This window comes from Asterias amurensis, chromosome 4, assembly GCF_032118995.1.
Source record: "Asterias amurensis chromosome 4, ASM3211899v1".
NCBI lineage: Eukaryota > Metazoa > Echinodermata > Asteroidea > Forcipulatida > Asteriidae > Asterias > Asterias amurensis.
This window is the reverse complement of record NC_092651.1, coordinates 8,868,527-8,882,248: the sequence shown is the minus strand read 5'-3', so window position 1 is coordinate 8,882,248 and position 13,722 is coordinate 8,868,527. Positions and strand designations below refer to the sequence as shown.

The 13,722-nt window shown below is 41.9% G+C and overlaps 1 protein-coding gene across 1 annotated transcript in view; it reads right to left on the bottom strand.

Moving 5' to 3' along the window:
* Positions 1–8,529: 8,529 nt before the first annotated feature.
* Positions 8,530–13,722, bottom strand: part of LOC139935704 (E3 ubiquitin-protein ligase NHLRC1-like) — a 47,051-nt gene continuing 41,858 nt past the window's right edge. The window contains exon 2 of the mRNA XM_071930241.1: positions 8,530–12,907. Within this exon, the coding sequence (XP_071786342.1) occupies positions 11,752–12,897 (1,146 nt within the window). The 5' untranslated portion in view covers positions 12,898–12,907 and the 3' untranslated portion in view covers positions 8,530–11,751. The remainder of the gene's footprint in view (positions 12,908–13,722) is intronic.

Here is a 13,722-nt window from a genome sequence, read left to right as displayed (position 1 = left end):
TAGACTCCCATGCTAAGTTCTTACACTGTGTAATCTCTTAAAGCTTGTTACATTGGTGTAATGCAAGTTGAAACACACTCATCAAGAACTCTCATGAACAGTTATTCAGCTCTAGCTAGATCTCAACTGTTTTACTCTTCAAAGAACTGGTCCAGGGTCATTGGTTTACTGTAACAACAACAATAACAACAACAAATTATATGAGGGCCTATAACAACGCTACCCAATTTTAACCTGAATCATGAACCCTATACTGTGATTACATCTTGAACTGAGCCAAATTACTTATCCCATGTAAAACCCCTTGCAGTATTATCCCTATACATGTACATGTACATGAACCATGATGTATACACAAGGAAACATGTGACTAATTTACAACAAACCCTCTTACTTTCCCTTAATCCAAGCAGCCAAATTACCATGACCATAGAAGAGGATTGTACTTTATGCAATGTACCCTCCAACTGTTGTATTCCAAGGAGTGAATTTAAACCTGTTTTGATCTGCTTAAATGTGAGAAGTTTCTCTCCCTTTTTCACGTCCCAAGACAATGAGTTGTCAATTGAGGGCGCTATAACGCAATTACGGTGCTACACTCTGTGTTCAGTACTTCATTGATATGAATATGAAAGATGTCTCATAACTTTGGTACAATCTGGACACACTCTGCATTCAATCCTGGCTATGGGTTCAGCAATTGTATAATTTACTCATCATACGTTCCCACTCATCATGTTGGCTCAGTGTTTTTTTTTTCTCCCTTGTCTTTCACCTCTGTTGACCTCGGTTCAAAACACACCTCAGACCTGACATTTGGATTGGGTTTTAGTCCCTGCCTGATTGCACAGGTTTTCCATATTTTTGGATTTTTCTCCCACATTTAAAACTTAGCGTTTCTTCTCTTATCCTACATCCTCCTGCTAGGGCTATTGGTGCTTTTTGCTTTTGGATGTGTAAATAAATACATAAACTGAAGCACCCTGTTGTCGGGTGAAGAAATTGTTATTTAGTCCTTAATTGAAACCATGGTACCCGCAGCCGTTTTATTGGACCCTTGGAACGGTACAGCTATGAGCAAGAACGAGTGCGCACATTTAGTTGCCAATGGTTAACTACTGACATGCAATGGGAAGAAACATACTCACTCATACAAATCGTTTGGAAACACTTCCACTGCCTTCCCCCCTTTTGGCTTAAGTGTCACTGGTTCCCCCTTTCCGCCTTACACAGATTAGCATGAAATAAAGCTAACGGGGCCAGCCGTCAGTTTCAGCAAACTCTTCCTAACTTAGGATTAATCTTAGGACTTAGTACGAGTTCTGTAACCAATAGACGCATTGAGGCATAGTCACTTTGAACCCATTCTTAGTTAGTACAGTTAGGACGAGTAACTTGTCCTAACGCGAGATAGGATGAGTAGGATTAATCCTAGTGTTACGTGAAATCGGCTACAGAAAAGAAACTATTAGTCATGAGACTGGTTTCAAATAGTCTGTTCCCACATATGAGAATCAATATCTGTAGCAGCACTTGCATACAAGTTACAAGACAGGGCTTTTGGATGATAGGTTTGTTGTTGTAGTAGTCCTTTTACTCTCTGCCCACAGAGAGACTGAGCATCACTTGTCTGTAATCTTAACATGTTGATTTTGGCACTGCATTGGGTTTTGTCAAGTTCATCTACTGCAGCACTGCGTGTAAAGATGAATCAGTCTAATCCAATTTCATTGAGAGAAATGATTTCTCCTGATACTGAGAAGGTGCACTGTTGGTCTTCTGTTGTTGTTACAGCCCCACTCTTCAGTCCTTTCACACGCACAAGGCCACAAGCCTGTGCTCATCTTTTTTAGTAATGTTGAATTAATCCATCATTGCATTTCGAATATTAAACCACAATTTATGTTTTCCTTTTTCTCACAGAAGTGCCCACTGGCAGGGAAAACTGCAGCATCTATTCTGGAATGGAGTAACGAACTCTCACACCGTGCCACCCTTCTCCCGTTCTCTCTTACACTCCTCCCTCAACTACCACTAATCTGCGACAAGAGTTGCTGCTTGAGATAGGAGCATGATGACACAGATGCCATCATCACGATTTATCTCAACCCCTGCATCACCTACTTGTCTTCTTCACCATGGTCTTGGCTTGACTCCCTCTGCTCTGCGCCTGGTTCACAGCAAAGTTAGGATGTTTTGACTTGACCTTCTCCGAAACCTTTGGCAGTTTGCCGTAGAGCTTGGTGTTTGGCATATATGGGTCTTCTATCTAAATGTCCTGTGCCATCAGGAGAATCCGGGTGTAGTATCCATTGAGTGACTTGGTCTGGGCTTCTACAAAACAATACCAAGAGTAAGTATACCACCACCAAAGATGGAAAGTGGACCAGGGCCCAATATCCTTGAGCTGTTCAAGCACGAAAAGAGCACAATCAATTATGCTTACCTAATAAAGGTTACCAGCAAAAACTACCATTTGACATGTACCATTTATGATTGCCTATGTCTACTAAGCAGAGAGTTTTTAAGCAATACTTTCTGCTTAAGCTTGCTCTATGAAATCGGGCCCAGGTCATTAATTAGACAGTTGATGCAAAATGCAAGATTCAGAAACTGGCAGAAGTAATTGGCAACAGAAGACAAAACGCTACTAAGAGTACATAATGAGGGCCTAAGTCTTGCACTTTAGAGAAAAAATGTCTGCAAAGTATCTCAACTCGAGCTTCTTTGACAAGCTTAGATTCTAGATTTTCTTCAAGTCATCTTCAAGTCATAAAGAGCTCCCAATGCCAGTACCTTATGTACATCGAGGTGTTCGTCAGTACTGTGTCCATCAGGGCCAAATTGCAGGGCTGTCCTTCTGTAAGCAAAAAAATCAGTGCTTACAAAAGCAATGAATACTGCGCTTACATGGCTGGTGCCCAACTCATTTTTTTTGCTTTTAAATAACAGAACAGTATTGCTATTGCAGAAACAGGGTCACCAGCGTAAATTACTTCAAGTTTAGCTGGTGCCCAACTCATTTTTTGCGTAGCAACAAAATAGTATTGCTTAGCAGAGGCAGGTCATCAGCCCAAAGTGCATTAAGTTTGCCTTGTTGTGGCGCTGGTGCCAAACTCATTTTTTGCTTAGCAAGATAATAGAAGTGCTTAGCAGAAACAGGTCACCTGCCCAAATTACATTAAGTTTGCCTTGTTGTGGCTGGTGCTCAACTCAATTTTTGCTGAGCAGCACAATAATATTGCTTAGCAGAAACAGGTCACCAGCCCAAAGTGAATTAACTTTGCCCTGTTGTGGCTGGTGGCCAACTCAATGTTTTATTCGCAATAGAGTAGTATTGCTTGGCAGAAACAGGTCACCAGCCCAAAGTGCTTTAAGTTTGCCTCGTTGTGGCTGGTCCCCAACTCAATTTTTGCTGAGCAACAGAATAATATTGCTTAGCAGAAACAGGTCACCAGCCCAAAGTGCTTTAAGTTTGCCTCGTTGTGGCTGGTCCCCAACTCAATTTTTGCTGAGCAACAGAATAATATTGCTTAGCAGAAACAGGTCACCAGCCCAAAGTGCTTTAAGTTTGCCTCGTTGTGGCTGGTCCCCAACTCAATTTTTGCTGAGCAACAGAATAAGATAGCTTAGCAGAAACAGGTCACCAGCCCAAAGTGCTTTAAGTTTGTCTCGTTGTGGCTGGTCCCCAACTCAATTTTTGCTGAGCAACAGAATAATATTGCTTAGCAGAAACAGGTCACCAGCCCAAAGTGCTTTAAGTTTGCCTCGTTGTGGCTGGTCCCCAACTCAATTTTTGCTGAGCAACAGAATAATATTGCTGAGCAGAAACAGGTCACCAGCCCAAAGTGAACTAAGTTTGCCTTGTTGTGGCTGGTGCCCAACTCAATTTCTGCTGAGCAACAGAATAATATTGCTTAGCAGTAACAGGTCACCAGCCCAAAGTGCTTTAAGTTTGCCTCGTTGTGGCTGGTCCCCAACTCAATTTTTGCTGAGCAACAGAATAATATAGCTTAGCAGAAACAGGTCACCAGCCCAAAGTGCTTTAAGTTTGTCTCGTTGTGGCTGGTCCCCAACTCAATTTTTGCTGAGCAACAGAATAATATTGCTGAGCAGAAACAGGTCACCAGCCCAAAGTGAACTAAGTTTGCCTTGTTGTGGCTGGTGCCCAACTCAATTTCTGCTGAGCAACAGAATAATATTGCTTAGCAGTAACAGGTCACCTGCCCAATGATTAAGTTTGCCTTGTTGTAGTGCTGGTGCCCAACTCAATTTTTGCTAAACAACAGAATAGTATTACTTAGCAGAAACGGGTCACCAGCCCAAATTTCACCAGTTTACATTGTTGGCTGGTTCCTAACTCAATTTTTACTTACCAAAGAAATTAGGTAAGCTGTATTTGCTGCTTAGCAGCTCTATGAAATTTGGCCTTTCTCTTGAGAACAATGGGTCTTTGGAGAGAAAGTGCTAAGCCAGGGTGGAGATTAGCTTACAGTGATCATGCCCTACCTTTCACCTCTGAACTTTGGGTAATTTTATTTTGCTTTGATATAGTGGCCAGTTCGTCAACTTTCAGCAATTTTGGACACAAAAGACCCCAGGAACCTTCCTATATTTTGCTTTGCCTGTTCGTCAACCCTCAGCAGCAACTGTGGACAAGACAGAAAGGAGAAGAGTTCCCTACTTGTTAAAAATGTAAGTCATTTTACTTATCCACACTGATGCCTTTGCATAGTATAGATATATCTCTGTTTTTAACTGTTGGTGTTTTAGTAGGAGCTTGTTGAAACTCTCTCTTGTTTTTAGCGAACTGTAAAATGCCTGCCCATTTGAAGGGTATAGCGCCCTCTTTTGGCAGATAAACTGCACATCCATTAAGTTTAACGACCTAAGGAATTCAATGTTAATACACCCATAGCCTGAACATCTGACGTCACACTTCGAGCCGCGTGGATAAGGCCAGGGACCGGCCCTCCAACTGGCATGTACATTCGCCCTTGACCTTCATTCATTTCACATAGAGATACGCAGTCAAACTCTACACCAACATGACAGGCAATTACATGTACATGCACATGCATGTACTGTATACAATACGGTTACCGCTCGATAGTCCGAAGGTTCGATGGTCCGAAGGTTCAATAGTTTGAAGGTCCGTTAGTCTGAAGGTTCGTTAGTCCAAAGGTTCAATAGTTCGAAGGTCCGACAGTCCGAAGGTTCGATAGTCCGAATGGCCTGTTAGTCCGAAAATAGGATAAGGTTAAATATTCCGAAGGTTCGTTAGTCCGATCGTTAGTTCGACTATCGAACCTTATCGTCGATTCGGACTATCGAACCTTATCGTCGATTCGGACTACCGAACCTTATTGTCAATTCGAAATAATGAACCTTCGGACTGTTGAACCTCGTTTTTGTTTCGGACTATCGAACCTTCGGACCAACTAACCTTTTTTAAATTCGGACTACCGAACCTTCGGACCAGTAAACCTTCGGATTGATGAACCTTCGGACTAATAAACCTTTGGACTATCGCATCATATGTTCGGATTAACGAACCCTATTACATTTTCGGACTAATGAACCCCCTCTTATGGAAAATTTGCGCGTTCGGACTATCGAACCTTCGGACTATTGCACCTTCGGACTAACGGACCTTCGGACTATCGGGCGGACCCCTACAATACACACGACACAATGCACAAGTACACGGACACTGCGTGCAGGGAGCTTTTATTCACTGCATTTATCCAATGGTATCATTGTATCCAATGAAATCAATAGATCTGAGTAGCAGGTACCTGTCTTTATCATTGCGGATAAAGACAGGGGCCCAGTCTAACACACTGGTGAAAATGATGTGTAGTTTCTGATTTTTTTATGGCAAAACTCAACTTTTGTTAAATGTCATATCAATAAGTTTTCAACTCAGTAATTTTGGAAATCAAAGTGATAGTAACGGCATTGATTGGCATGTCACCTGACTATTATTTATCTGTGATGTTTGGACAACTTGGGGCTATCCAACAAGAGACCCATTAAAGTACAAGTAAAGCGGCCAGGCACAGATGCACTTGGGTGTTTTCTTTTCAATCCCGAACAAAAAGAAATTGCCATTACAATTTTCATGCTCACCGATGACAAAAATGTGGGCCACTTAACTTGTCGCTCGTAGGAATTACTTTTCTTTTGTCGATGGCTGGTTGAAATTTAAGCTTGTTTCTCTGAGGCGCTAGAGTAGCACGATGGGAGTAGCGGGGAGGGGGGGGGGGGGTGGGCAGGTATATGTTAAATAAACCGCTAACAAGTTTGCCTTCTGGTTTGATTAATAAAGTACATGGACAGGCCCTTTGGGGCGAAGGCGGTGTTCCTCCGGAGGGGGGGGGGGGGGGGTGGGGGTTTGGGGAGGTCTACCTAACCCCCAACCTCCTTAGCTGCGACACTGAGCTGGCAGAAACACTTTACCAACAAAATTTTAAGTAATGGAGTCTATATGTAGTACGGGGTATCTCCATTTGCAATGCGCAGTTAGCATCATTTTACATTTACATGCGTATCCGCACGCACAGTCCTGTACTTTCACAAAGTTTGTGCTGGTTAAGATTTCCAAGTATTATTATGTTTTGGGAAAGGCACAAGTGTTTTTTGAAGTAATACACTTCTGGTATTATTATTTCTTTCTCATGTCTCAAGTAAATGTACAGTTTTGTTAGCCTTTATCGAAGCTTGGAAGTTCCTATCTTCCCTTGAGCCAATTACACAAATCACTAAGATTCATGTGAAGATGAGTTTTCAGTACCACCATAGTGTTTTGTATTGTGGCACCACACTTTACTTTGCAATTAAGATTGCTCTTCACTTATTAAGATCAGTCTTTAACTCTAATTCATAAATACCTAGCAGTTTATCCATTCTGATTGGTCGAGAGGGCATCACGAGGTGTTGTTTGAACGGATGATATAACACCAGTTAAAAGTGTTATAACATGGGCGTGACACGCGAACTTGCACCTGTGCGTATAAGACAATTTCTTCATTCCTATTGGTCGAGAGCAACGGCTGAAACATCACGCGATACGCACGACGCGCACAGCATCTCCTTATAAGGAGTTGTTTACCCGAGGGCCTAACCATTTCATAGCTTGAGGGGTGTTGTGATGAAGGAAATCGTTGAATAATTATTGTTTTTGCAATTTATTTTACCTTTTGACCAAAAAGTGTTGATGTTTTTGACTGCAAAGGTATGAATGGGAATCAAAGTGAGTTGAATCGGTTTTCAACTAGTGGTTTAAACCTGCCGAGGCCTGGTTCTTGATAATTTACCCCGACTTTGTCTCAGTAAAATTATTAAGAACCAGGCCTCGTTGGGATTAAACCACTAGTTGAAAACCTCTTCACCACACATTGATTCCCTTATTAAAAACTATGAAACGGTAGATTAACATAGGCTGTAGAAAGTAGGTTCAAAGAGGGCAATTTTAATAGATGAAAGTGTTACACCATTTCCTCTGGGGGCGGGGGGGGGGGGGGCTGAATCTCCACCCCCACTTGGGCTTCTACCTGCCACAATCTGGTTGCGGAAGAGTTTGGCCCATCTATTTCTGATCAAAGGTCTGTTTCCAGCCTCTGTCTCTTGTACAGATATTTCAAGGGACAGTCTTCTAGTCTAGGCAACATTACCAGGCCCGTATGCTTCGTTTTTGAAAGGGCAAGGGCACTAAGGCATTTTCTCTTTGGCAAAGGGCACCCTATGAGGAAATTGTAAATTTCTACTGGAGCATTTCAAGGGCACCAAGGCAATGGCAAGGGGCAACGGACTCCGTGAAGTGTCAGGCCTGCATTACCAAATGTGTGCACAAACACCTTCTTCTTTGTGTTTCCTTGATACATCTTCCTTTTCTGACAAAATGAACATTTGAAGAAACAAGTGATTTGTTAAGAGCCTTCAATCTGATTCAAATGTTGATTCTGTTCATTCATTTACCCCTTTAATGTATGTATGGGCTATTGTTCCACAATAGTTTTACACCAGTGGATTTCACAAAGAGTTATAAAGACTAGTCTTATACTCGTCCTCACTTAGGACAACCCATACGTTTTTAATATCCCCTAGGACTAGTCCTAAGTTAGGAGTAGTCCTAACTCTTCATTTATCAGGGTGTCTGAGCATGAAACTGGGCTTGCTGGCTGCTCCCACCAGTACACTCTAGCCAGTGACTCTATGATAAGATGAAGAACTATTCTTATAGTACTGCATCTGTTTGGAACTTCTTGCCTGGTACATGTTTCCCTCCATCTGACAGTCTAGCCTGTTTCGAGTCAGGTTGCAGTCAGGTTGGCTCAGTGGTTTATGTCCCTACATTTTACCTCTGTAGATCCCATGGTAGATCCAAGTTCAATACCGGCCTGAAGCCTTGCATGTGGGTTGTTCAGTCCCTATACCTGACTGCATGGGTTTTCCCTACATTTTTTCCCTACCACTCAATACCACAAAACAGTATGGAAGCATTTTATTTTGTTGAAGACCTTTTTATTTAAACAATTGAGAATATAGATATTAGACACTGTCAAGATTAACCAAATTCAGCAAGCTATGCAAATTCACGCAGAGATGAATATTGACTTGTAAAGACCGTTGCGATAAAGAAGATTGGCAACAGCAACAACAATGATAATAACAACTGTGTATTTATTATGCCGGTTTTGAATCTCTTGATAAAGTTTTTACCTGTTCACAAGCCAAAGGCTTTCCTTAAACCATCTCAACTCCTTAGGAGTATACAGCACCGGCAGCCAAATGGGTGCACGTGCTTCTAATATTTCAAACTAACAACCCAACTTCTGTGTGGTGAGAAGAAATAAAGTGTCTTACTGAAGGACACAAGTGTCATGACCGGGGTTCGAACTCCTTGATTTGGCCATCATAGCGAGTTTGACGAGACATATGACTACTGGAACTCTTGTTAATATTTTGTGAAAACTCAGGGTTTGCCAGCCAGAAAGTCACTACCCTCAAAGCAGATTTGTATAAAAGCTTTGGTGTGTCTGTAACAAGGTTTAAGCCAGGATTTGGTTGTAGGGTCCATAAAACTGCTTGAAAACAAAAACTGGTGTCCAAATTGTTCAGATACCGTACATTTACACGTAAATGACAGATACAACAGGATGTCCAAAAGACACCAGACCCCCCCCCCCCCGGTGAGGGATTTCCCAGATGCAGAACTTCAAACTATTAAGTATTAGCCACAACGAATTTGTTTACAAAAATACAAGGTCTTAAAAGATTGATTAAATCTCTCTCTCTATCTCTTTCACGCATCATTAATCATCGTTACTCTAGTACAGACACGCTAATGCAGCGCACGAACACTGGGGTTACTGGTGAGTTTTGTGTGGGGATAATCCATTTGAGTTATAGGCGATTGATGCGAGTTGATGTTAAATTCAAACAAAGTGAATATTTCTTTAAAGGCACACTACACAACCTTTGGTAATTGTCAAAGACCAGTATTCTCACTTGATTTATCCCAAATTATATGCATACAATTACATGTAAGAAATATGTGGAAATGTTTACTCAATTGGTCATCGAAGTTGCAAAAGATAAATACAACAATTTTTGCACTAATTTGTGTGCTTTGAGATGCCTATAAGAAAAGGCGTCAGGCCTAAAGAGGCTTGTGAGAAACGGCCCCCTCTGACATAACATAGTTTTTGACAAAAGAGGTAATTTCTCACTCCTTGAGAAATTACCTCTTTCTCAGAGGGAGCCGTTTCCTACATTGTTTTTTATTTATCAAAACTTCTCCCTTGCTTGTTACCAAGTCGGTTTTTATGCCGACAATTTTTCGAGTAAATACCAATACATACAAGTGTCCAGTGCCTTTAAAAACAGGTTTGCACTTTGCTGGAAGCCATCTTATGTCATCATGTTTCCATTATAATCGCTTTGACACTATTAACCGTTTAGATCGCTAAGACGTGGATGTAATGAAAGCAACTTTTTAAGAAAAACAAAATTGTTGATTCGTAATTTGCAGTAATTTTATCAGTGAAAAACCATATGAACATAAAATTAAAACCTTAAAAGAAATACAATTTTTTTTTAAAGTTGTGCGATAAGCAATAATACTATTAAGTCCCATCTAATAAAGAATACTGATGTTATTTTATGAGGATTTCTTAATGAACTAAAATTTTCCCCTAAAATAATACCTCGAAAGTTAAAATAAATAACAATCACACAAGCCGTTTCCCGTCTCCAAAAGGCCAATTTTATCTTGATAGAGTGTGTGTTGTACTTGTGATCTGCCTTTCGACAAAATCCCCGTCTATAAACAAAATTTTGAAAATGTCAAATCCAATACCAGTACCGTACTCATCCGTCAACATACAGTTTCTAAGAGTAACAGTGTTCATAAATTAAAACCTGATTTTCTAAAAGTAAATAAAGTAAGATTGGTTAATAATAATAATAATAATAACAGTGGCCATCATAATTTATTCATAATAATACAACATCAAAAAAATAATACAATCATCAAATAAAAAAATACCCAGGTGTATATAAACACAGATAAATGTTGGTATGCTTATTCTATATGAAAAGCAATGGTTTATTAATCACGAAGTCATTCATGACATCCACCAAATCCCAGACTTTAAGCTCGAATCCTTTAGCAATGAACATACATACAAACCACCAAATCCCCATTTTCCAGCTCTAATACCGTGCAATGAACAGACTGACAAACCACCAAATCCCCATTCTCCAGCTCTAATACCGTGCAATGAACAGACAGACAAACCACTGGGGGACCGTACAGCAGTTTTGAGAATTGCTAAATCATTCTATTCAGCCTGATTAGCCGAGCACGTGAATATGGAAGCGCAGACTCTTCAAAGTCTCTACTAAACAAAAGTCTCCACAGGAGAAAAAAAATTGTTCTGAAGGTATAAGATCACAACAATCTCCTGAATGCGTTTTCAAATACAGAGATGTATTGACAGCAGCTGAACATTCGTGGGTTTAAACCACGTTGCTCACGTAAATCTCCTCCACTGCGGAAAAGGCATCAAAAACTAAGAAAAATTACAAGGAGCGTGAATTCCAGACCATCTGCCTCTCTTAATCCCCGCCGTCTTGTCGACGATTTGACTAGGGTGGGTTTCGTGGAACAAACGCATTTCCCGGTGGGTGCAACACTCGTTCATGATTAAACGCACTAAGTTTCAACTCGCTGTTACAGAAAATGTTGGCCTCGCTTCACAGTGCACGTAGCAGCAGTTGGAAGTTCATAGATGCCATTTAAGTGAACAAATCTCATCCGAATGTTCTAAAGAACCTGGGAGCACGTGGTGTTTTGGAATAAGTACTTCATAGCTACGTCGGTGGAAGGAAAACGTTTTGACTAAAAGTCCCATTGCAGTGGGTGAATGTAAACGATGGGCCCTCTGACGTCACGAAACCAAAACATTTATAAGGCGGTGTGTGCACGAATACAGTTTTTGGATTACGCGTGACGTCATGAGTCAGATTCTCAGATTGCCTTTGAATTACCTTTGACCTTAAAACACACCACCTAACACAATATGCAAAACAAGAACAATGCCGTACCGTTGGAAAGATTCCAATAGAGGGCGGTGGTGATGTAACAATAGGCAGATGGTTTATTATTTTATATTACCTGTTGAGTGGCTAAGTACGAGCACGAATAAGGAATGGTAATTTTATCAACTTGCAGTGCGCCAAACTTTAAAAGGAGAAGAATTTAATGCAGTGGTTGCCCGAATCTGCAACAGCAATTTTGCCATCTCCAGCAATGGCTATGCTCTCTGGATGCCGAAGATCATCGATTGGGTCATCGATTCGACGAATGAACTGGCCGTTGATGTCAAACATCAGTAGGCTGTGGTTACCCACATCTGCTACCATGATATGACCTTCTCTGTCCACCGTCAGTCCGTTCGGTGAGCGGAACTCCCCGTCCAGTTTACCGCGGACGCCGAACGCGCGCTCCAGCCTCCCGGACATTTCGAAGACATGGACAGTGTGATTTGTGGTGTCCGTCACAACGATGTCGTCGTTCTTGGTAACGGCGATGTGTTTGGGGTGTCTGAAGGCGTTCTCTGCCGTCCCGTAGCGTCCGAGTAGCCGGAGTGGTGTGCCGTAGCGGTCGTAGGTCCGCACAATACGCGCGTAGACGTCCACTACATGGATTTGGCCATCGCTCGTCACGGCAGCACCACCCGGCATACCAAGGTCGTGTTTTCCGACTTGTCGTAGCACCCTGCCCTGGAAATCGCATACCAGTACCTGTTTGTTGTTGATATCCGAGATGACCAGTCTCTCGCTTCCGTCCATGCTAAGATGCCTTGTGATGTTCACAAACGTCGGGGTGAACTTTTTGCTTAAGTTCTTCACTACGAGTTTCCGGAGGAACTTTCCATCCATATCGAATACCTGTATTCGGTTCTTGCAGTCTGCAACGAATACTTGTTCAGTGTCGATACTGACAGACACTCCAAGGGGTTTATACAACTGCCCCTCTGCGTTTCCTTTCACCCCGAATTGGTGGACGAGTCCCACGAGTATCGACGACACCGAGTCATTGGTCTCGACCTTTCGGTCCAGGTATTCCATGATCGACACCACAAGCATGCTGTCTGGTAGAGTCTGGATACCACCGGCTGGAACCGGAACCGAGTCCCTGCACACTGGGCATTGGAGGCTCTTCCCCCGGATGGGGCGGGCGTTGTACCACTTGAAGAGACACCTGGAGCAGAAGGTGTGCTGGCATGGCAGTTGTTTGGGCTTTAGGTAGCGCCCTAAGCACAATGCACACGTCAGGAAGATATCCCTGAGTTCCGTCGACAGCTCCAGTGCGCTGTAAGTAGTCATCGTTGCGCTTCTGTAATGACAAGAATTAAACAAAGAAATCAATATTTCTGCTCATTCCAAATCTGTATTTTTAAATAACACAAACGAGCGTTGCAGCAACTTCGTGCACTTGTTCCCTCTCGTTGACCTAAAATCGGCACACAATACACCCTTAAAAAAAACGGGTCAGAGTTGACCCGGATTCTATGTTTCATAGGGCCTGACCCATTTTAGGTTAGGCTGATCCGGCTGAAGTGTCAAAACTTCGAATTTACGCTGACTGTGTTGGCTTCAAGCTCGTTCGACTGCACTCGCAAACCGAAGTTACAGGTAATATATATCGGAATTAAAAAGTGTTTCGTTACTAAGCGCGAAAACAGACCTCCTGTCGCATGGATTTTACGTGATGCTGCATAGCGCCGCCGAGACAACACCGTCCTAGTTTTGAGCGGGTTGGCTACTGTAGTACAGCTTGCTCTTATTTGCACGCGTGCACGTCAAGGATCACGACGATCACTTTTTATTGCATGCTCTTATGTTCAAACGTGAAGCGAAAATAAGGTCAGCCTATATTTATATTTGTACACAGATTTGCGAAGTTGCAATTTACAATTTATAAATTTCGTTTTCTATTATTCAAACGAATATTAAATGGGGTAATATAAAGAAATCGCAGTACAATTTCTTTTCAAGAATAACTGTGTGAAAAAACACACATCATAAAACAAGATCTTCTATAAAACAACTACGTTTTAACACACAATAGCTGCATTTCGAGGTGCCTTGAAGTCCAGATATTCTCGCGAAAGCTCGTACACTCTCGAGGTCAACTAGGTCTAATAAGAG